We start from the raw sequence: 23,860 nt of genomic DNA, 5'->3' as shown, positions 1-23,860 counted from the left end.
GGTAACATGGTAATCTCAAAACCTTAGTTTATCAGCTGCACATGCATAAACTAGAACTGCTGGGTAAGATAGTTAGTAGTGAATGTATTTATTGCACATCACAGTTGCATCAGCCAAGTTAACTGCAACACTTTGACTGAATTGAATTCTGAATGGAGTTATGTGAGCGTGAGTAATGGAGATGGGCATGTGTGAATATGAAAATAATACCATTCATTTCAGAGATTACCTTTTTTCTCAAGGTCAGCTGTCAGACAGGACTGAGTGGAAGTTAAGGCAGTGTTCTGAGTAGAAGAATGACGGAGAGACTAACAGACCGTCCCTGCATCCCAATAGGGGGGTGACCGTCCCTGCATCCCAATAGGGGGGTGGGAGTGAGAGAGAGAGAGGGACGAGATAAAGTGACAGCATTGTCATTGAAGGTGAAACTGCTTTTCACACACTGGGTGAAGAAGTAGGCCAAACAACAATTCTATTCATAGCACAGCAATTAACTACAGGAGAATGGAGAAGCCACTAAGACAGCTGGGGCTGACGCTGGGGAACCAAATGAAATGAAAATAAATGAAATGGGGGATGTGTCACGCCCTGGCTCTGGGGACTCTGGTATGTTGAGCCAGGGTGTGAGTTTTCATTTGTGTTTGTTCTAGTTGTTGTATATCTATGTTGGCCAGGGTGGCTCCCAATCAGAGACGGCTGTAGCTCGTTGTCTCTGATTGGGAGTCATACTTAGGTAGCCGTTAGGCATTCATTCAGTGTGGTTTCTTGTTCCGTGTTGGTTCGTGTATGTAACCAGGGACGTCACGTTTTCGTTTTGTTGTTTTGTTCGTGTGTTCATTCAAATTAAATTAAATGTTCGCATTCCACGCTGCGCCTTGGTCCTCCTCTGTTCCCGACGAGCGTGACAGAAGAAACCACCAAGACTGGACCAAGCAGCGTGTCCAGGAGCCATCGCCAGGGAGATCTCTAGCAGATCTCCTTCGCCTCCTCGACTGGGTCAAGCCGGGTGAGGAAGAGAAGGGCCGGACTTGGAAGCAGAAGGGCGAAAGTCTGGCGAGGGACATGGAGACCTGGTCCACGGGTAGGAGAGACGGCCAGAAAATATTTAGGGGGGGGCTCACGCCGTGGACGACGGGGCAGCAGGGGGCCGCGATGGAGCGGTTAGTAGAGGAGGCCGCCAAGTTACGGGGGCCACTGGTCACAAAAGGGGAGGAAAGTGTAGAGGCACGGCGAGAGGTACTGGGGTGGGTTACCAGTCCGGTCCGGCCCGTTCCTGATCCCCGCGTAGGGCCAGTGGTGTGTGTCCCCAGTACGGTCCGGCCTGTTCCTGTCCCTCACACCGAGCCTGTGGTGTGCGTCGCCAGCCCGGTTCGGCCTGTTCCTGCTCGCCGCACCAAGCCAATGGTGCGCGTCGCCAGCCCGGCCCGGCCTGTTCCTGCTCCCCGCACCAAGCCAATGGTGCGTTTCGTCAGCCCAGCTCGGTCCGCTCCTGCTCCCCGCACCAAGTCAGTGGTGCGCTTCGTCAGCCCGGTCCGGCCCGCTCCTGCTCCCCGCACCAAGTCAGGGGTGCGTTTCGTCAGCCCGGCTCGGCCCGTTCCTGCTCCCCACACCAAGCCAGTGGTGTGCGTCGTCAGTCCGGCACAGCCCGTGCCTGTTCCACTGTTGCCTGGTTCAGCACGGGTCAGCTGCTTCACGCCGGAGCTAGAGCAATCCGCTCCACCAGTGTGCAGTCCAGCTCCGGTCAGCAGGGCCAGACCGGACCAGGGGTACTTTGGGGGGTTAGAGAGCGAGTGGGGATCATGCCCGGAGCCGGATCCGCCGCCAAGGCGGAGTGCCCACCCGGTCCCTCCCCTGTGGTATTTGGTTGGCGCGGTCGGAGTCCACGCCTTTAGGGGGGGGTACTGTCACGCCCTGGCTCTGGGGACTCTGGTATGTTGAGCCAGGGTGTGAGTTTTCATTTGTGTTTGTTCTAGTTGTTGTATATCTATGTTGGCCAGGGTGGCTCCCAATCAGAGACGGCTGTAGCTCGTTGTCTCTGATTGGGAGTCATACTTAGGTAGCCGTTAGGCATTCATTCAGTGTGGTTTCTTGTTCCGTGTTGGTTCGTGTATGTAACCAGGGACGTCACGTTTTCGTTTTTTTGTTTTGTTCGTGTGTTCATTCAAATTAAATAAAATGTTCGCATTCCACGCTGCGCCTTGGTCCTCCTCTGTTCCCGACGAGCGTGACAGGATGTAGAGTTTTTCTTCTGCATGGATGTAGGACGGGAAATGTAACAGTGGGATTTGATGGGAGGGAAACATCTGATTGCAACAAGATTTGATTTGATTAGTGGTAATGACTCTGATTAAAAAAGGGATTGGCAAGCACTGCCTGGGCCAATAGTTATCAAACACCAGTGGATTCTCCTCATCACACATACGCAATGACCATGAGCTAGAAATAGAATGAGATATGAGAGGGAGAGATTATCTAGGTTTCATCCAATTGGCAACAGATTTTCATGCGAATATTAAAAAATCTGCTTAAAAACAAAATATGCGCATTTTCCCACCAAAGAAGTGTTTCCATCAAATTGACTTGTTGCGGATAAGGCTGTGCATGATGACGTAGTGCACAAAAACTAACTTTTGCGATTAAATTGTACCAAGTAAAAAATACAAGTTAAATGGGTTTCTATCACATTTTCAACTTTACTGATGTTTTTTTCACAAAAGTTTATTAGGTACACCCATCTATTACCGGGTCGGATCACCCTTTGCCTCCAGAGCATCCTGAATTCTTCGGGGAATGGAAACGTTGCTCAATTGATATCAAGGGACCTAACGTGTGCCAGGAAAACATTCCCTACACCATTACCAGCCTGTAATGTTGATACCAGTCAGGATGGGGCCATGGACTCATGCTGCTTACGCCAAATCCTGACTCTGCCATCAGCATGACACAACAGGAACTGGGATGTGTCGGACCAGGCAATGTTTTTCCGCGTGCCCCAATATTACTCGCATAAAAAGGTTGGATGGAAACCTGGTTACAGAAAGTGAGAGAGAGGGTCAGAGGGAGGAGGTGTGATGGGGAGATTGGGGACAGAGCAGGGACAGATCTGCCTGTTTGAGATAAGCCGCCGGTCGATAACTAAGACAGACTAGAGAACCCACAGCGTACACGCACACACATATACTGAAAATTGAGCTATTTTATGCCGAATGTGTAGCACTACAGTGAGGGAAAAAAGTATTTGATCCCCTGCTGATTTTGTACGTTTGCCCACTGACAAAGACATGATCAGTCTATAATTTAATGGTAGGTTTATTTGAACAGTGAGAGACAGAATAACAACCCAAAAATCCAGAAAAACACATGTCAAAAATGTTATAAATTGATTTGCATTTTAATGAGGGAAATAAGTATTTGACCCCTCTACAAAACATTACTTAGTACTTGGTGGCAAAACCCTTGTTGGTAATCACAGAGGTCAGACGTTTCTTGTAGTTGGCCACCAGGTTTGCACACATCTCAGGAGGGATTTTGTCCCACTCCTCTTTGCAGATCTTCTCCAAGTCATTAAGGTTTCGAGCCTGACGTTTGGCAACTCGAACCTTCAGCACCCTCCACAGATTTTCTATCGGATTAAGGTCTGGAGACTGGCTAGGCCCCTCCAGGACCTTAATGTGCTTCTTCATGAGCCACTCCATTGTTGCCTTGGCCGTGTGTTTTGGGTCATTGTCATGCTGGAATACCCATCCACGACCCATTTTCAATGCCCTGGCTGAGGGAAGGAGGTTTTCACCCAAGATTTGACGGTACATGGCCCCGTCCATCGTCCTTTTGACGCGGTGAAGTTGTCCTGTCCCCTAGCAGAAAAACACCCCCAAAGCATAATGTTTCCACCTCCATGTTTGACGGAGGGGATGGTGTTCTTGGGGTCATAGGCAGCATTCCTCCTCCTCCAAACACGGCGAGTTGAGTTGATGCCAAAGAGCTCCATTTTGGTCTCATCTGACCACAACACTTTCACCCAGTTCTCCTCTGAATCATTCAGATGTTCATTGTCAAACTTCAGACGGGCCTGTATATGTGCTTTCTTGAGCAGGGGGACCTTGCGGGCGCTGTAGGATTTCAGTCCTTCACGGCGTAGTGTGTTACCAATTGTTTTCTTGGTGACTATGGTCCCAGCTGCCTTGAGATCATTGACAAGATCCTCCCGTGTAGTTCTGGGCTGATTCCTCACCGTTCTCATGATCATTGCCACTCCACGAGGTGAGATCTTGCACGGAGCCCCAGGCCGAGGGAGATTGACAGTTATTTAGTGTTTCTTCCATTTGCGAATAATCGCACCAACTGTTGTCATCTTCTCACCAAGCTGCTTGGTGATGATCTTGTAGCCCATTCCAGCCTTGTGTAGGTCTACAATCTTGTCCCTGACATCATTGGAGAGCTCTTTGGTCTTGGCCATGGTGGAGAGTTTGGAATCTGATTGATTGATTGCTTCTGTGGACATGTGTCTTTTATACAGGTAACAAGCTGAGATTAGGAGCACTCCCTTTAAGAGTGTGCTCCTAATCTCAGCTCGTTACCTGTATAAAAGACACCTGGGAGCCAGACATCTTTCTGATTGAGAGGGGGTCAAATACTTATTTCCCTCATTAAAATGCAAATAAATTTATAACATTTTTGACATGCGTTCTTCTGGATTTTTGTTGTTGTTATTCTGTCTCTCACTGTTCAAATAAACCTACCATTAAAATTATAGACTGATCATTTCTTTGTCAGTGGGCAAAGGTACAAAATCAGCAGGGGATCAAATACTTTTTTCCCTCACTGTAATGTATTTTCTGTGAAGGAAAGCTATAGTTGCACATCCCTGATCACTCTATTGAAGCAAAAAACCACTGTTGACTTCCAATATTAAATGTGACTCCTGTCAATACACAGCTGGACTCACCTGCTCCCGCTTTCTCCTGTTCTGCTATTTACAAACAAACACGTGACTGGCTCAACTGTGCTGGGGAACTAAGTAAGCTTTATAATGTAAAATAATGTGACAGGTGAAATAAGAACGTGATCTGCTTTATCTCCTAACGCATTGCACAAGTTGACTGCAGGTATTTACTTAAAATAGCTACAAATATGTATTGAAAAACTTAAAAGAAAGAGTTTCAACGGTATTGACGGTATTGGAAAACCATCCCGTGGCTATTTTCAAATACCCCGCTATACTGTATATACGGTATACCGCCCAAGCCTAACACACACACACGCCAAAGGAAATGCAACATCGAGCCCGCAGTCAGCATACCAGACATTAACACCAAAGTCCATACACCATTGAATCCACAGACACCACACACCATGAAGGACACATATACATACTTGGGCCATGAAGGCATGTTAACTTTATCTAGCTGCTATGTCATTCCAACATTCCTACAAAGCTTGCCAAAGCATACCAACCTGAGATGCGGCTTCATCCACCCGACAAAACTCATCTTGACCTTCCAGAATACAACACACACGTTTTCCACTGCCAAGGAGGCTCGAGACTTCTTCGAGAAGCACATCAAACCCAACACAGAAGGGTATGTGTGACGAGGTGTGAAAGAAGGAGTCAGGCGCAGGAGGTAAAATACCGAAGTCCAGAGTTTAATCCGTTTGCCTAAATCAAATGCCCCAAGCATCAAACTAAACTGTACAAGGGAAATAACACAGTGAAATATAGCTCTACCGAGATACACGCTCTCACAACAAAACAATCACTCACAAAGACAAGGGGAACAGAGGGAACACTTCTACACATACTAATTAGGGGAATGAGCACCAGGTGTGTGTGATTGACAAGACATGACAAGTGGAGTGATGAGAATGGGATCGGCGGTAGCTAGTACGAACGCCGAAGCCTGCCCGAACCAGGAGGGGGGGCAGCCTCGGCGGAAGTCGTGACAGTACCCCCCCCCCACCCCCCCACCCCAGACACGCGGCTCCAGCAGTGCGTCGACGGCCAGGAGGACATGGAGCAGGGCGAATCGGATGGCGACGGTGGAAATCCCTCAACAGGGAGGGATCGAGGATGTCCCGCCTTGGGACCCAGCACCGTTCCTCCGGACCGTACCCCTCCCACTCCACAAGATACTGAAGGCCCCCCACCTGACGCCTCGAATCCAGGATGGAATGGCCCGAGTATGCTGGGGCCCCCTCAATGTCCAGAGGAGGTGGAGGAACCTCCCGTACCTCAGACTCCTGGAGCGGACCAGCTACCACCGGCCTGAGGAGAGACGCATGAAACGAGGGGTTAATATGGTAATCAGGGGGGAGTAACAACCTGTATGTCACCTCGTTTATTCTCCTCAGGACTTTAAACGGCCCCACAAACCGCGAGCTCAGCTTCCGGCAGGGCAGGCGGAGGGGCAGATTCCGGGTCGAGAGCCAGACCCGATCCCCCGGTACGAACACCGGGGCCTCCCTGTGGTGGCGGTCAGCGTTGGCCTTCTGACGACGCACGGCGCGCTGGAGGCGAACGTGGGCAGCGTCCCAAGTCTCCTCCGCGCGCCGAAACCAGTCATCCACCGCGGGAGCCTCGGTCTGGCTCTGGTGCCACGGTGCCAGGACCGGTTGGTAACCCAAAACACATTGGAAGGGTGTTCGGTTAGTGGAGGAGTGGCGGAGAGAGTTCTGAGTGTATTCTGCCCATGGCAGGAACACCGACCACTCCCCCGGCCGGTCCTGACAGTAGGTCCGCAGGAACCTACCCACATCTTGATTCACCCTTTCCACCTGCCCATTGCTCTCGGGGTGAAAACCAGAGGTCAGGCTGACCGAGACCCCCAGACGTTCCATGAACGCCTTCCAGACTCTAGACGTGAACTGGGGACCTCGGTCGGACACTATATCCTCTGGTACCCCATAGTGCAGGAAGACGTGAGTAAACAGAGCCTCTGCAGTTTGTAGGGACGTGGGGAGACCGGGCAGAGGAAGGAGGCGGCAGGACTTTGAAAAGCGGTCCACAACGACCAGGATAGTGGTGTTACCTTGGCAGGGGGGAAGATCAGTGAGAAAATCAATACTCAGGTGAGACCATGGTCGTTGTGGAACTGGTAAAGGTTGTAGCTTACCGCTGGGAGGTGCCTAGGTGCCTTACACTGGGCGCACACTGAGCATGAGGAAACATACACCCTCATGTCCTTAGCCAAGGTAGGCCACCAGTACTTCTCGGTCAGGCAGGGCATTGTACGACCGATACCTGGATGACCAGAGGAGGGTGACATGTGTGCCCAGTAGATCAGACGATCACGGATAAGCGCAGCCACGTACTGCAGCCCAGCTGGACACTGCGGTGGAGATGGATCTGTGCGTAATGCCTGCGCTATATCTGCGTCCATCGCCCATACTATCGGCGCCACAATGCATGTATGGGGGTGTTGTCTCTGGGCCTCTCCTCTGTGTCATACAGCCGAGACAGTGCATCTGCCTTCACATTCTTCGTACCCGGAATGTATGAGAGTGTGAAATCAAACCGGGTGAAGAAGAGGGCCCACCTGGCCTGGCGAGGATTCATCCTCCTCGCTGCCCGAATGTACTCCAGGTTACGGTGGTCTGTCCAGACGAGGAAAGGGTGTTTCGCCCCTTCGAGCCAATGTCTCCACACCGTCAAAGCTCGGACAACAGCCAACAGCTCCCGATAACCAACGCCGTAGTTCTGCTCCGCCGAGCTGAGCTTCTTAGAAAACAAGGTTCAGGGGCGGAGCTTGGGTGGCGTGCCCGAGCGTTGGGATAAGACAGCTCCTATCCCTACCTCGGACGCATCCACCTCCACTACGAACAGTAGTGATGGATCGGGGTGAGCCAGTATCGGGGCTGAGGTGAACAGACCCCGCAATCTACTGAATGCCAAATCAGCCTCAGCAGACCAGCGGAGCCGGGACGGCCCACCCTTCAACAAGGAGGTAATGGGAGCTGCGACCTTGCCAAAGCCCCGAATGAACCTTCGATAGTAGTTGGCAAAGCCAAGGAAGCGCTGCACCTCCTTTACCGTGGTTGGAGTCGGCCAATTACTCACGGCTGCAATGCGGTCTCCCTCCATCTCCACACCTGTGGTGGTAATGCGATATCCGAGGAAGGAGATTGACTGCTGGAAAAACTCACACTTCTCTGCCTTGGCATAAAGATCATTTTCCAGCAGTCGGACCAGTACTTTGCGAACCAGGGACACATGCTCGGCGCGCGTAGCGGAATACACCAGGCTGTCATTGATGTAGACCACCACACCGCGCCATGTCCCGAAACACCTCGTTCACAAAGGACTGGAAAACGGATGGAGCATTCATCAAACCGTAGGGCATCACCAGGTATTCATAATGCCCCGAGGTTGTGCTGAATGCTGTTTTCCACTCATCCCCTTCCCAAATACGCACCAGGTTGTAGGCACTCCTGAGGTCTAATTTGGTGAAAAAACGGGCCCCATGCATTGACTCAATCACTGAAGGAATGAGGGGAAGAGGATAACTAAATCGTACTGTCACATTATTCAGTGCATGGGCGTAAACCACAATCTTTCTTCTTCACAAAGAAGAAACTCGAGGAAGCAGGTGAAGTGGAGGGACGTATATACCCCTGGCGCAGGGACTCGGTGACGTATATTTCCATAGCCTCCGTTTCAGCCTGCGACAGGGGATACACATGACTCCTGGGAGGTACAGCGTCTACCCGAAGGTTTATTGCGCAATCCCCCTCCCGATGAGGTGGTAATTTAGTCGCTTGCATCTTGGAAAACGCGAGCGCCAGATCATGATATTCGGGGGGGGCTCCGGCCTGATGCTGGAGAAATACAACTCCAGTTGGAGTAGGAATCCCTTACATCGCGCTGCAGTCCCGTCAAACGCAGGTGGCCGGGATATCTGGATCCCACCAGGGTCTGGGGTGTAGGTGGCTGGATCCGGTTGACCAGCTGGTCTCGATAGATCGGATCCTCTCCTCTCCAGGCGTTCTACCACCTGAAGAACCCGATCCATCGCTTCCCCCAAGCTGGCCAACATTGAGGAATGCTCCTGGACCCTTGCCACAACTCCAGGCATGCGGTCTTCTCCTGCTGACTCCATATCAGATCAGGGTGAGTGATTCTGTGACGAGGTGTGAAAGAAGGAGTCAGGCACAGGAGGTAAAATACTGAAGTCCAGAGTTTAATCCGTTTGCCTAAATCAGATGCCCCAAACGTCAAACGAAACTGTACAAGGGAAAATATCCACCTTGGCAATAACACAGTGAAATATAGCTCAACCGAGCTACACGCTCTCACAACAAAACAATCACTCACAAAGACAAGGGGAACCGAGGGAACACTTCTACTAATTAGGGGAATGAGCACCAGGTGTGTGTGATTGACGAGACATGACAAGTGGAGTGATGAGAATGGGATCGGCAGTAGCTAGTACTCCGGTGACGATGAACGCCAAAGCCTGCCCGAACCAGGAGGGGGGGCAGCCTCGGCGGAAGTCGTGACAGTATGAGCCGACAGATCTAGGCTAACCCCAATTTGACTGACTCAATATTCAGGTATGCTATCCATGCACAATCACACAGCCATGGCTGTGATCCCACATATAATAGAGAGACACGTGATCATATGCAAATGTAAACAAGGTTTGAAATGATTGTTTTAGTCAAACATACACTACCGTTCAAAGGTTTGGTGTCACTTAGAAATGTCCTTGTTTTCGAAAGAAAAGCAATTTTTTGGTCCATTAAAATAACATCAAATTGATCAGAAATACAGTGTAGACATTGTTAATGTTGTAAATGGATATTGTAGTTGGAAACTGCTGATTTCTAATGGAATACAGTGAGGTAAAAAAGTATTTGATCCCCTGCTGATTTAGTACGTTTGCCCACTGACAAAGAAATTATCAGTCTATAATTTTAATGGTAGGTTTATTTGAACAGTGAGAGACAGAATAACAACAAAAAAATCCAGAAAAACGCATGTCAAAAATGTTATACATTGATTTGCATTTTAATGAGGGAAATAAGTATTTGACTCCCTCTCAATCAGAAAGATTTCTGGGTCCCAGGTGTCTTTTATACAGGTAACGAGCTGAGATTAGGAGCACACTCTTAAAGGGAGTGCTCCTAATCTCAGCTTGTTACCTATATAAAAGACACCTGTCCACAGAAGCAATCAATCAATCAGATTCCAAACTCTCCACCATGGCCAAGACCAAAGAGCTCTCCAAGGATGTCAGGGACAAGATTGTAGACCTACACAAGGCTGGAATGGGCTACAAGACCATCGCCAAGCAGCTTGGTGAGAAGATGACAACAGTTGGTGTGATTATTCGCAAATTGAAGAAACACAAAATAACTGTCAATCTCCCTCGGCCTGGGGCTCCATGCAAGATCTCACCTTGTGGAGTTGCAATGATCATGAGAACGGTGAGGAATCAGCCCAGAACTACACGGGAGGATCTTGTCAATGATCTCAAGGCAGCTGGGACCATAGTCACCAAGAAAACAATTGGTAACACACTACGCCGTGAAGGACTGAAATCCTGCAGCGCCCGCAAGGTCCCCCTGCTCAAGAAAGCACATATACAGGGCCGGCTGAAGTTTGCCAATGAACATCTGAATGATTCAGAGGAGAACTGGGTGAAAGTGTTGTGGTCAGAAGAGACCAAAATGGAGCTCTTTGGCATCAACTCAACTCGCCGTGTTTGGAGGAGGAGGAATGCTGCCTATGACCCCAAGAACACCATCCCCACCGTCAAACATGGAGGTGGAAACATAATGCTTTGGGGGTGTTTTTCTGCTAAGGGGACAGGACAACTTCACCGCGTCAAAGGGACGATGGACGGGGCCATGTGCCGTCAAATCTTGGGTGAAAACCTCCTTCCCTCAGCCAGGGCATTGAAAATGGGTTGTGGATGGGTATTCCAGCATGACAATGACCCAAAACACAAGGCCAAGGGAACAAAGGAGTGGCTCAAGAAGAAGCACATTAAGGTCCTGGAGTGGCCTAGCCAGTCTCCAGACCTTAATCCCATAGAAAATCTGTGGAGGGAGCTGAAGGTTCGAGTTGCCAAATGTCAGCCTCGAAACCTTAACGACTTGGAGAAGATCTGCAGAGAGGAGTGGGAAAAAATCCCTCCTGAGATGTGTGCAAACCTGGTGGCCAACTACAAGAAACGTCTGACCTCTGTGATTGCCAACAAGGGTTTTTCCACCAAGTACTAAGTCATGTTTTGCAGAGGGGTCAAATACTGCATCAGCAATTGTGGGTTCGATTACAGGCTCAAAATGGCCAGAAACAAAGAACTTTCTTCTGAAACTCATCAGTCTATTCTTGTTCTGAGAAATGAAGGCTATTCCATGCGAGATATTGCCAAGAAACTGAAGATCTCGTACAACGCTGTGTACTACTCTTTTCACAGAACAGCGCAAACTGGCTCTAACCAGAATAGAAAGAGGAGTGGGAGCCCCAGTACACAACTGAGCAAGAGGACAAATACATTAGTGTCTAGTTTGGGAAACAGACGCCTCACAGGTCCTCAACTGGCAGCTTCATTAAATAGTACCCGCAAAACACCAGTCTCAACGTCAAGAGTGAAGAGGCGACTCCGGGATGCTGACCTTCTAGGCAGAGTTGCAAAGAAAAAGCCATATCTTAGACTGGCCAATAAAAATAAAAGATTAATATGGGCAGTCTGAGATATGGCTTTTTCTTTGCAACTCTGCCTAGAAGGTCAGCATCCCGGAGTCGCCTCTTTACTGTTGACATTGAGACTGGTGTTTTTCTTATACGCGTGATGCCAGAATGCACTCACTGTTACAAAATGTTATTGTTACGCAACAGGACAGTTAACCCGCGCTGCCCTCAAACTAAGGCACTTTGCCTGCTAATTATCTATAGGCTATGTTTCAATTTGTTAATTTCAAATTATTTTCTAACAAGTTTGATTTTCTAACAACAGTTTGAATTGAGTTGTGTTCCGCCTCCTCATTAATTCACATAAGAAAGTAGCCCATTTCACTGTTGCGGACAATTTATGTTTAGGCTTTACTGAGCCGGACAAACTTCTCTCTTCGACGAGAGCCCAAGCACTTCCCCAGTGTTTCCCCAGATCAAGTATGAAGACATCTCTAGTCAGAACAGACCTTGCACAAACTTTTCCCCCCTGGCACATTTTCTGGCTGGCGCCCGCATTGCCTTCATTGTTGTTTTCATTACAAATAATAACTTTGGACATGTGTGCGTTCCTATCAAAGTAAGTGCCTTATTTTCTGTGTATCGTGTTGTTGTTTCTGCTGTAGCATACTGTATGTACTGTATGTATGGAGCGCAATTATTTTACTGATTATGATGAGCTAATACAAAGCTATTTGCCAGCTATGTGTGGCGCCATGTTTGTTGACATCATAAAATGCATTCTGGTTGTCACGTAAGCATCTGTCAGACCAAAGATGTTATAAAAGAATGAGGTGAAGGGATAGTTGTCGACTGACTTATGGTGCTTTCAAGACAACTGGGAACTCTGAAAAATACAAGGTCAAATCATGACGTCAGTGATCTTCAGGTCGGAAAGTTGGAGCTCTAGAAAGAGGCCAGAGTTGACGAGTTGGAATTCTTGGATGACCTTTCCCCAAAGAAATCCCAGTCGGAGCTAGTTTTTTTTCCAAGTTCCCAGTTGTCTTGAACGCGGCATCAGATTGGAACTATGGTACCTCAGGGTTGCCAGCTCAGACTCCCCTTTCCAGGGGTTTTATTTTTATTTATTTGCCCCCCATTTATTGATAAATAAACCCCATCATAGTAATATTTTCTGCATCATATCCCCCCACGATACCTTCCCCCATTTCTACCACCAATGGACTTGAAAACCCCCCACAAATTAAATGAACCCCCCCACAAACCCCCCTAAAATGGTTTCATCCCTGTTTAGCTTTCGCGCTACGGTTAGGCTACGCAGTAGGCTTGTATTTGGGGTGATGATCTGTGAGGTGATAACATTTTATTTACTTTGTGTTTTGTCAAAAACGGTAAATGACGTTTCATGTGCTCCGGTTCTTGTATACACTGTAACAAGTACAGTTGAAGTTGGAAGTTGACACACGTAATTTTTCCAACAATTGTTTACAGACAGATTATTTCACTTATAATTCACTGTATCACAATTCCAGTGGGTCAGAAGTTTACATACACTAAGTTGACTGTGCCTTTAAACAGCTTGGAAAATTCCAGAAAATTATGTCATGGCTTTAGAAGCTTCTGATAGGCTAATTGACGTAATTTGAGTCAATTGGAGGTGTACCTGTGGATGTATTTCAAGGCCTACCTTCAAACTAAGTGCCTCTTTGCTTGACATCATGGGAAAATCAAAAGAAATCAGCCAAGACCTCAGAAAAAAATGGTAGACCTCCACAAGTCTGGTTCATCCTTGGGAGCAATTTCCAAATGCCTGAAGGTACCACGTTCATCTGTACAAACAATAGTACGCAAGTATAAACACCATGGGACCACGCAGCCGTCATACCGCTCAGGAAGGAGACGCGTTCTGTCTCCTAGAGATTAACGTACTTTGGTGCGAAAAGTGCAAATCAATCCCAGAACAACAGCAAAGGACCTTGTGAAGATGCTGGAGGAAACAGGTACAAAAGTATCTATATCCACAGTAAAACGAGTCCTATATCGACATAACCTGAAAGGCCGCTCAGAAAGGAAGAAGCCACTGCTCCAAAACCGCCATAAAAAAGCCAGACTATGGTTTGCAACTGCACATAGGGACAAAGATCGTACTTTTTGGAGAAATGTTCTCTGGTCTGATGAAACAAAAATAGAACTGTTTGGCCATAATGACCATCGTTATGTTTGGAGGAAAAAGGGGGTAGCTTGCGAGCCGAAGAACACCATCCCAACCGTGAAGCACGGTGGTGGCAGCATTATGCTGTGGGGGTGCTTTGCTGCAGGAGGGACTGGTGCACTTCACAAAATAGATGGCATCATGAGGAAGGAAAATGATGTGGATATATTGAAGCAACATCTCAAGACATCAGTCAGGAAGTTAAAGCTTGGTCGCAAATGGGTCTTCCAAATCGACAATGACCCCAAGCATACTTCCAAAGTTGTGGCAAAATGGCTCAAGGACAACAAAGTCAAGGTATTGGAGTGGCCATCACAAAGCCCTGACCTCAATCCTATAGAACATTTGTGGGCAGAACTGAAAATGCGTGTGCGAGCAAGGAGGCCTACAAACCTGACTCAGTTACACCAGCTCTGTCAGGAGGAATGGGCCATAATTCACCCAACTTATTGTGGGAAGCTTGTGGAAGGCTACCCAAAACGTTTGACCCAAGTTAAACAATTTCAAGGCAATGCTACCAAATACTAATTGAGTGTATGTAAATTTCTGACCCACTGGGAATGTGATGAAAGAAATAAAAGCTGAAATAAATCATTCTCTCTACTATTATTCTGACATTTCACATCCTTAAAATAAATTGGTGATCCTAACTGACCTAAGACAGGGAATATTTACTAGGATTAAATGTCAGGAATTGTGAAATACTGAGTTTAAATGTATTTGGCAAGGTGTATGTAAACTTCCGACTTCAACTGTATATCTACAGAAATACGACAGATCCTGCTTCTGTTGCCTCTTTGAGTGTTTGTTTAATAGCATACTGATTCCGTGAGCACCAAGCCGCATGCAAGGCGGATAAACAATTTCACAAATTCAGCTGTTTTTAATCTTTGCTATGCTGTAATAAAGGATTTACACTTTTTTTTTCGTTAGACCAGCCTCTCTGGTATTATTTATAATTTATTTAGTGTTCCAAATTGTCCAAAAAATGATATTTATAATAATAATAACCCTCCTTTTTCCTTGATCTCCTTCTTCTTATTACTATTATTAATATGATCATCATTATAATAATAAGTAATGTCATTATCATTAGTAGGTTTAGTATAGCAGCTTTGTATAACCACCATCGAGCTGTAGGCTTAAAAGCGCATCCTGTTTAGTCTTAATACCGTAACTTACTTAGGCCTATATTTCAATACTTATATAGGCTACTGTATCAATCTATCATTTATTAGTTCATGTCACCACACAGCATACGAGTCATTTATTACATTTTAGTCATTTAGCAGTCCCTCTTATCCAGAGCGACTTACAGGAGCAATTAGGGTTAAGTGCCTTGCTCAAGGGCACATCGACAGATTTTTCACCTAGTCGGCTCAGGGATTAGAACCAGCGACCTTTCGGTTACTGGCACAACACTCTTAACCACTAAGCTACCTACCTGATTTGAAATGCAATCAAGCATTTTAGTTTGAAAATAAAATAACAAAGCGACTATTGAATAGGCCTAATTAGCGTAAACAATAAATAGGCCTAAACCGCTCCATTTCGGAAAATGCATTTACGAATCAATATGACTGTTTTTAGTCTTTGCTGTAATAAAGGCTTTACAAAAAACAAAGAAACGTTACAACAGACTCTCTGGCACGCTTATAATTGATTTAGTGTTTACATTGTTCCAAACGGTCAGAAAAAGTATAGCCTATTGAAATCTAACAGCACCTATTTGGCACACATAATATGCACGCAGTGCTTGTTCCTTACCTTTTTCTTGATCTCCAGTATTTTCTACAACTAGTCAAATTTATTCCACACATCTGACTTCCTCTTTACCTCCTGAGCAACCAGTAAACATTCCCCCGTTTCGAGTTTATTTGTCACGTCCTCTGCATCCATTTTGCTGTCACATGTGTTACTGTGTTCAGAGTTTGTTTATAACCAGTTTATTGATGTGATTATGATATGTCATAGGTCAGGCCCTATTGGTCACGTGCATGCGATGCATACAGAGAGCAAGGGTTGAGAGAATAGGGAATGTTTTTTGGTAACAACTTTTCAGTCAGAAATGGCTGTTTTTATGTTGCAGCTTCAGCAACACGGACACTGTTGATGTTCCGTGGTGTTCGCTGCAGCAAGAAGGAAAGAGAAACAATGGGTGCTAGTCACTCGCTGTCTTTTTTTAAAAACACAAGTCTGAGCCAGGCCCGGCACAATCAAATCAATTGCGGTCAGACTCCCTCTAGTCATTTGTGTCTTAATTATTTAATCAAACAGTTCGCTTACAGCATCAGACAAGCTCAGTGCATATAGTTGATTTGATTAAAACAAATAGGATGTATCTATATATGAAAAAATACACATTTTTAAATTTCAACCAATCGATTGGTCGAAGGAAAGGAAGACTCTTTGTTGACCAATAGGTTTTTTAGTCGGGGACAGCCTTAATTATGTTACTTAACGATGATAGCCCCTTAAATCTCTCAATCAAACAGAGAAGATTAATTCATTTTAAATTCAGGCTGTAACACAACAAAATGTGGAATAAGTAAAGGGGTATGAATACTTTCTGAAGGCACTGTAAATGTTTTGTTACCTCAAGACTAAAAACACAAGAGCAATTGACTTCTGAAGGTTGAGCATGCCTTTGAAAGCCTTACCATAGGAGATTTACTAGTAACTTATTTTAGAGCACAAATCTTACAGGGCTACATTCTTTGACAGTGGTTTCTTGTGGTTCTGCCGGGTCTGTCATTGAGCCGTGGTAATATGTAGGCTGGGTGTGTGTATAGGAAGACAGAGGGAGCAGGATAATTGTCCAGTGTAGGCTAGGGTGGAGACTGGTTATGGTGTGTGTGTGTGTGTGTGCGTGTGCATTCGTGCGGGTGTGTGTGTGTGGTGGAGGAGGGAGGCATCTGGCTCTCGCTCTAGCTAAGCCCTCCTGGAAGCCAGTCAGTTACTGGTGCTAAGTCAGGGTGGGGAGACGACGCATGGAAACACTGACAGGAATCTAGATCATTTGACACTAGAGCGTGCCTACGTGCTCTCTCTCTCTCACTCACACACACACATATACACACATATACACACACACACAGAGGTCCTCACACTCTTTCACACAGCATAGCATGTAGAGGGGAAATGTTGGTAATGATTCGTCCCTGTGTGTCCGAGATGCTGGCAGGGCTGGAAGAGCATCACTGGTTGGAATGGTTTCAGCCATTTGGCTGGTGAGCAGGAAGTGGGAGCATGGCTAAGTTGCAGGAATGAGCCAGCCTGGCTTCCCTTCTCGACACTGATTAGTGCTTTGACATCCCTTTGCACTGTATTGACCACAGATCTATTTCAATATGCTAAGGTGCAGAGAGAGACAAGAGTCGCACAGTCATTGGATAACATGCTGTTACACTCAAGTGGCGTGAGTGGTTCACACCCTTTAACAAGTTTGAGACCTGTAACTTTCCAAAAGGAAAAGTAAACGTACATGGTAGAACTGTAGGTGAAATATAATATATACTGTAGGTCACAAGTCAGTGTCATGTTTTTGGCCCAAAGTCTCCTCTCCTCCTGTGGCACACACCTCATCATACACACAGTGACTCATATTTTGTGGCTCAACCAACCATCTATAAAAGTCATCTACCTGGGCCCCTTTTTGTGATGCGTCAAAGCCACAGTTGGTATATGGTGTCCTGTGGGGAGCTGTTACGACGCACTGATGTCCCTGGGGCCTTGGAGTCTGAAAACTGAAAGCCATCAAGACAACGCTACAGACTAACAATCAGCTCCTTGTCAATGTACTGTATTTATAGTCCTCTTGGAGAATCCAATTAGACATTGTCGTTGTTATACCAAAGGCTTTTTTGAAAATAAAGGGAACACTTAAACAACACATCCTAGATCGGAATGAATGAAATAGTCTTATTAAATACTTTTTTCTTTACATAGTTGAATGTGCTGACAACAAAATCACACAAAAATTATCAATGGAAATGAAATTTATCAACCCATGGAGGTCTGGATTTGGAGTCACCCTCAAAATTAAAGTGGAAAACCACACTACAGGCTGATCCAACTTTGATGTAATGTCCTTAAAACAAGTCAAAATGAGGCTCAGTAGTGTGTGTGGCCTCCACGTGCCTGTATGACCTCCCTACAACGCCTGGGCATGCTCCTGATGAGGTGGCGGATGGTCTCCTGAGGGATCTCCTCCCAGACCTGGACTAAAGCATCCGCCAACTCCTGGACAGTCTGTGGTGCAACGTGGCGTTGGTGGATGGAGCGAGACATGATGTCCCAGATGTGCTCAATTGGATTCAGGTCTGGGGAACGGGCGGGCCAGTCCATAGCATCAATGCCTTCCTCTTGCAGGAACTGCTGACACACTCCAGCCACATGAGGTCTAGCATTGTCTTGCATTAGGAGGAACCCAGGGCCAACCGCACCAGCATATGGTCTCACAAGGGGTCTGAGGATCTCATCTCGGTACCTAATGGCAGTCAGGCTACCTCTGGCGAGCACATGGAGGGCTGTGCGGCCCCCCAAAGAAATGCCACCCCACACCATGACTGACCCACCGCCAAACCGGTCATGCTGGAGGATGTTGCAGGCAGCAGAACGTTCTCCACGGCGTCTCCAGACTCTGTCACGTCTGTCACATGTACTCAGTGTGAACCTGCTTTCATCTGTGAAGAGCACAGGGCGCCAGTGGCGAATTTGCCAATCTTGGTGTTCTCTGGCAAATGCCAAACGTCCTGCACGGTGTTGGGCTGTAAGCACAACCCCCACCTGTGGATGTCGGGCCCTCATACCACCCTCATGGAGTCTGTTTCTGACCGTTTGAGCAGACACATGCACATTTGTGGCCTGCTGGAGGTCATTTAGCAGGGCTCTGGCAGTGCTCCTCCTGCTCCTCCTTGCACAAAGGCAGAGGTAGCGGTCCTGCTGCCGGGTTGTTGCCCTCCTACGGCCTCCTCCACGTCTCCTGATGTACTGACCTGTCTCCTGGTAGCGCCTCCATGCTCTGGACACTACGCTGACAGACACAGCAAACCTTCTTGCCACAGCTCGCATTGATGTGCGATCCTGGATGAGCTGCACTACCTGAGCCACTTGTGTGGGTTGTAGACTCCGTCTCATGCTACCACTAGAGTGAAAGCACCGCCAGCATTCAAAAGTGACCAAAACATCAGCCAGGAAGCATAGGAACTGAGAAGTGGTCTGTGGTCACCACCTGCAGAACCACATCTTTATTGGGGGTGTCTTGCTAATTGCCTATAATTTCCACCTGTTGTCAATTCCATTTGCACAACAGCATGTGACATTTATTGTCAATCAGTGTTGCTTCCTAAGTGGACAGTTTGATTTCACAGAAGTGTGATTGACTTGGAGTTACATTGTGTTGTTTAAGTGTTCCCTTTATTTTTTTGAGCAGTGTATATTTTTAAGAATAACTGATGGTGATGAATAGAGCTACAAGGAAATATCTATCTATAAATAACGCTACTTGTATTCGAACTGGCTGCAATGGGGTTTCTTATTTTCATTATGTGCAAGGACACACTGAAGTGTTTTATTGTGACAAGATGACAAGATGTCTTTTGGGGTATAAACCTATTTTTTAGTTGCGGGGTAAGGTCATGAAAACATGGTGCAAATCAACCAAAATACCCCCCTTATACCATCACCTCATGACTCCGACTGACTCATCCAATAAGGTGAATTCTTAAACTGAATACCCGCCTGCTGTTTTGTGCTCTTTTCAACCTTAAAATGCTACCAGCTTTATTTAGATGAATGACATTGATTACAGAGTTAATCTTAGATACATTTTTATTAACAGAACCACTGGCATCAGCACTCTTCATTACTAATTTACTCTGTTGAGGTACCTGCATTTATCACCCCTGTAGTTTGTTTCTCTCACACATACACAGGCTACAATCAATAAACAAACCAAAGTCAATCGCCAATGTTGGTGTGTCAGTTGAACACAAGGTGGGTGGGTTGGGGTGAGGATGAAGGAAAGTTGCTGTGAGCTGCTTTGTACTAACAGAGGGTGCAGGAGGTCATTGTAATGGCTGTAATTATTTGATGTGTGTTTCCAGGCAGGAAGCTAATTGAAAACACTGTGCACCATTGTGTTTGGAAGGTAACAGCCTTGAAAAAGTAATTTTCCTCCTGAACACCATTATCTTTTTTGAAGCATTGTACTGTTTGATTTCTCATCATGCCCTTTGAAGGATTAAGATGGGGGGAGGTGAGGGGAAAGGAAAGGGTGCTGGTTGTGGGGTGTCAAAGCTGGTAGATCTATGCATTGCCCTGGGGCGTCTTTGTCCAGTAGCTGTGGATGAATATTTGATGAGGAAGTTCTTGAACTGCTGTATGAGTGGCTGCTTTTTACACAACACTGCTTATATGTGTATGAATCACCTAACCCCCCTCTCCTCACCCAAAGAAGCACTGAGGGAATATGTGTGTCCTTGGCTGTATTCTTATTCACCTTGTCTCTCTGTGTATTAGGATCAGAGCCTTGGAGGAGACGCAGGCGAAAGGCCACAGGGGAGGATGCCGAGAGGGCGAAGCAGCGGCAGACAGCAGCCCGTTGAGCGAAGTTGAGGCGGCGGTGGACGAGCATCAGCGGCGTCTGGCCCTGGCCTGTCCGCCTGTGGTGACGTACGGGACATACCGTGGCCAGGGGGACAAACGCAGGATGAGGCGGAGGCACCAGGTGCAGGTAGAATGCCCCACCTCAGGTGTGGAGGGCAGCCCCTTGGGTGGGGTGACACCCTCCACTTTAGAACTTGCCATTTCAAAGCAGAGGGACATTCAGACTGTATCGACCAATCAGATTGGAGCTCCAACCTCAGAAACCAATGAGCGAGGAGCTTGGACTTCCGAAACAGACTCCGCTGTTTTGGGTCCAACTGGACCTGAGTCTAGTCACATTCCACTAACAACACATACAGCAGAAAGGGCTGGGAGTCAAAGTGCCTTCCCTTTACTCGGAGAGACAGACCTGGCTACTGTAGGAGGCCAGGCCAACGATTCTCTCTCTGGGGTTGGATCCGTCACAGGCCCCCCTCCTGCACCCACAGAGGACTCTGCTGATGCCGGGACTAGTACAGCAGTCAGTGAGACCCACAGTGTAGAGCAGAGCCCACGGGATAAAATTACTCATACGGAGATGGCCAGCGAGGACACTGACAGGGACACAGACGGGGACAGAGACACAGGGCTGAGTGAGCAGACAGAAACCTTATCTGCACACTGTTTTCAGACTGGGTCACCTTCATTTGCTGCTGCTGCTGCTGCTGCGTGGCCAGGCGCCGGGGGGACTGCACAGCACACACATCTGCCTGCCGCTGTTTCCGATGGAGATGGAGGCCAGCTGGCTCCGCATCCCATTTCACCTTCTGCCTTGCTTTTATCAGTGACCGAAAGCCAGGGACTCATGCCAGCAACCAGGCACTCAGATTCTGGTGATGCACTGAATTCAGGCCCTGGTGCTGGACTGCACTGCTTTGAGTCAGGGAAGGAGGAGGGGGACGTTGGTCCTCCAGACGATCTGTTTGAGGAGGCCCTTCATTTGGAGTCTAAAATGATGGTGGATAACATTCTGATTAATGCTCTAGCGGCCCTGGAGAAAATCGAATCCTCTGAGGAGGAGGGTAAAGTGATCCAGAAGGCCAGTGAGGAGACTTACCTGGTCCTACCCGTAGGCAGAGAGGAGGAGGAGGAGGGTGTGGATCGGTCCTTCGAGCCAGATAAGCTGGAGGAGGTAGGGCCTTCAGAGACAGGGGATGACAGACACCCATCAGCCATCCCGGCAGAACAGACTCTCTCATTAAACCCCAACCCTCTGGCGGAGGGCCCCAGGTCCACCCCCTCCTCGGGGTACGAGTCTATCGCAGGCTCGGACACTGACATCAGGAGCAGCCCTGGGCCGGCCTGTGAGAGCAGTGCCCCAACCATCGGTGTCTCAGACCACAGGCAGGGAGAACACTGTGCCGAGGGGACCCAAGGCACTGGTCACCAGCTACTTGTCAAAGGTCAACGGCTAATGGATGCTAAAGCTAATGAGCAGCCGCAAGGGGAAGAGGATTCCCAGCTAAATGATCCTATTGAATCTGTATACAGTGGCGATAAGCACCAGAGAGATGTGTTGCCTCTCTTGGGCGGTGGAGTGTCCTTAGAGAAACCAGGTCTCTATGGTGATGACGGAGATATTAATCAAGTAATGAGAGTGAGTCATGAGTATGAGTCTGTCTCAGGGAAAACTAATGAAAACAAAGATCAAGTGCTCGGCACTTTAGGGGACAATGGTTGTAACGAGGTGCTAGGCGTTAAAGGAACACAGGTCGGAGACGGCGCAGTCCACGTAGCCAAAGATGATATCGAAAGCAATAGACATAGTCCTAAACAAGACTGTAATGCTCAATATGGTCATGTTTCTGTGTCCAATACCTCGGAAAGTCCCAATAAGCTCAAAGCATTTCCTGAGCCTGATCTGCTTAGGAAAAGTTCCAAATATGAAGCTAAGGGCAATTCTGAGGCAGACCTCATGTCAGTCAGACCAAAACACACCCACAACTCACTAGAACCATCTCAAGTCAGACATGCCATAAGTCAGAAGCCTATTGCCTGTATAACTCTTTATGATGAAGGCCAAGAGAGCGGTCCTGAAATAACATTGAAAGTTCCTCAGACTGAGACCAATGGGCTGAATGACATCCCGGTCAGTGGGGATCAAAGCTTTGTACTGGTTGAGACTTACTTAGCCTCTGTGTTCTCAGAGGGCTCTGACTCTGGGGGTGAAGAAGATGAGGCTGACAGCAGACCAACAGGCACCATCAGCGTGGACCCCTCTTTTTCAAGGAGACTTCCCAAGGACCTGAGCACCTCAGAGGGCCTTGTGTCTAATTCAGCCCCTGACTCCAGTAACGAGGACAGGCCACAGTGGAGCTCGGTGAGCGCGTATCGATGCGACGTCTCTCAGCAGCAGCAGAGTCAGGACTCAGAGACACCGGGACACAGTGGTGCAGGTTCAGCAGCAGCAGCTGTGGCAGGGTTTCACCAGGACCTGGGCATCAGGCTAGCTGGGCTCCATACTACAGGAGGCCGGAGAGCCCCAGGCCTGGAACCTCTCCTCCCCCTCCTCCCCGTCCCCCAGCTTGCCTTCCACGACATGGAGACGAGTGGTTTCTCCATCATCGACGAGGAGGAGGAGACGGATGCGGTGTTCGTCAATGACACAGGCCCCATGCTGAGCCCCACGGCGCGGCGGGTCAAGGCCTACCCTTTCTCCCTGTCTCCCATCGTGGAGGAGGACAGTCTTCGTGGCGAGGAGGTGGCGGAGGGGGGCCTGTCGCAGGAGGACAGGGGCCTCATGGTGCCCCCAGCCACAGAGGAGCTGAGGAGTCTGAGTGGAGGTGTGGGGATGGAGCAGGTAGCCTCATCCTCCTCCTTGTCCATCCTGTCCCTGCTGCAGTCAGTCAGCGAGCGCCTGCAGTCCAGCGGCTACTCCGACACAGACGCAGGCTCAGAGGAGCCCTCCACCCCTCCTCTACGGCGCCCCCTATGGGACTTTTTCAACAGGGGCCAGGCGGAGGCTGAGGAGGGGGATGGCCAGGGAATGGATGGAGACCAAAGCAGCAAGCAGGAGGGCCCAAGCTCTCTGACACTTCCTACTGATTTATTCACTATGGGACCTCGAGATGGGGATCCAACGAAGGACGTGAAGAATCTTTCCACCCCTCGGATTACAATCCAAAAGCCTGCAGATTCACCCATGTATCAGTATTTGAAATCAGTGCAGCCAGTGTTGCCAGAGCCTGACAATGACAACAGTAAACATCATGCCAAACTCGTTCCGTGCCTCAGTGATAACAACTGTTCATCAACAGCAACTGACATGGTAAGTTCAACAGCAACTGACATTTTTATTCAATAATATTATATTAAAAGCTAGTTATGCAGCCTGACATTTAGAACTAATATATGTTAATATTTGACCC

General features: G+C 47.9%; 1 protein-coding gene across 3 annotated transcripts in view; it reads left to right on the top strand.

Annotated features, from left to right (window-relative positions):
• LOC121579352 overlaps positions 1 to 23,860 on the top strand; it is a 79,649-nt gene that overhangs the window by 19,755 nt on the left and 36,034 nt on the right. For all 3 annotated transcript variants that reach the window (XM_045224262.1, XM_041893874.2, XM_045224263.1), the window contains exon 4: positions 20,367 to 23,760. In XM_045224262.1, the coding sequence (XP_045080197.1) occupies positions 20,367 to 23,760 (3,394 nt within the window). The remainder of the gene's footprint in view (positions 1 to 20,366; positions 23,761 to 23,860) is intronic.

Source organism: Coregonus clupeaformis, chromosome 13, assembly GCF_020615455.1.
Source record: "Coregonus clupeaformis isolate EN_2021a chromosome 13, ASM2061545v1, whole genome shotgun sequence".
Taxonomy (NCBI): domain Eukaryota; kingdom Metazoa; phylum Chordata; class Actinopteri; order Salmoniformes; family Salmonidae; genus Coregonus; species Coregonus clupeaformis.
Note: the sequence above shows the minus strand (reverse complement) of the source record. Positions and strands in the feature narration are given on the sequence as shown.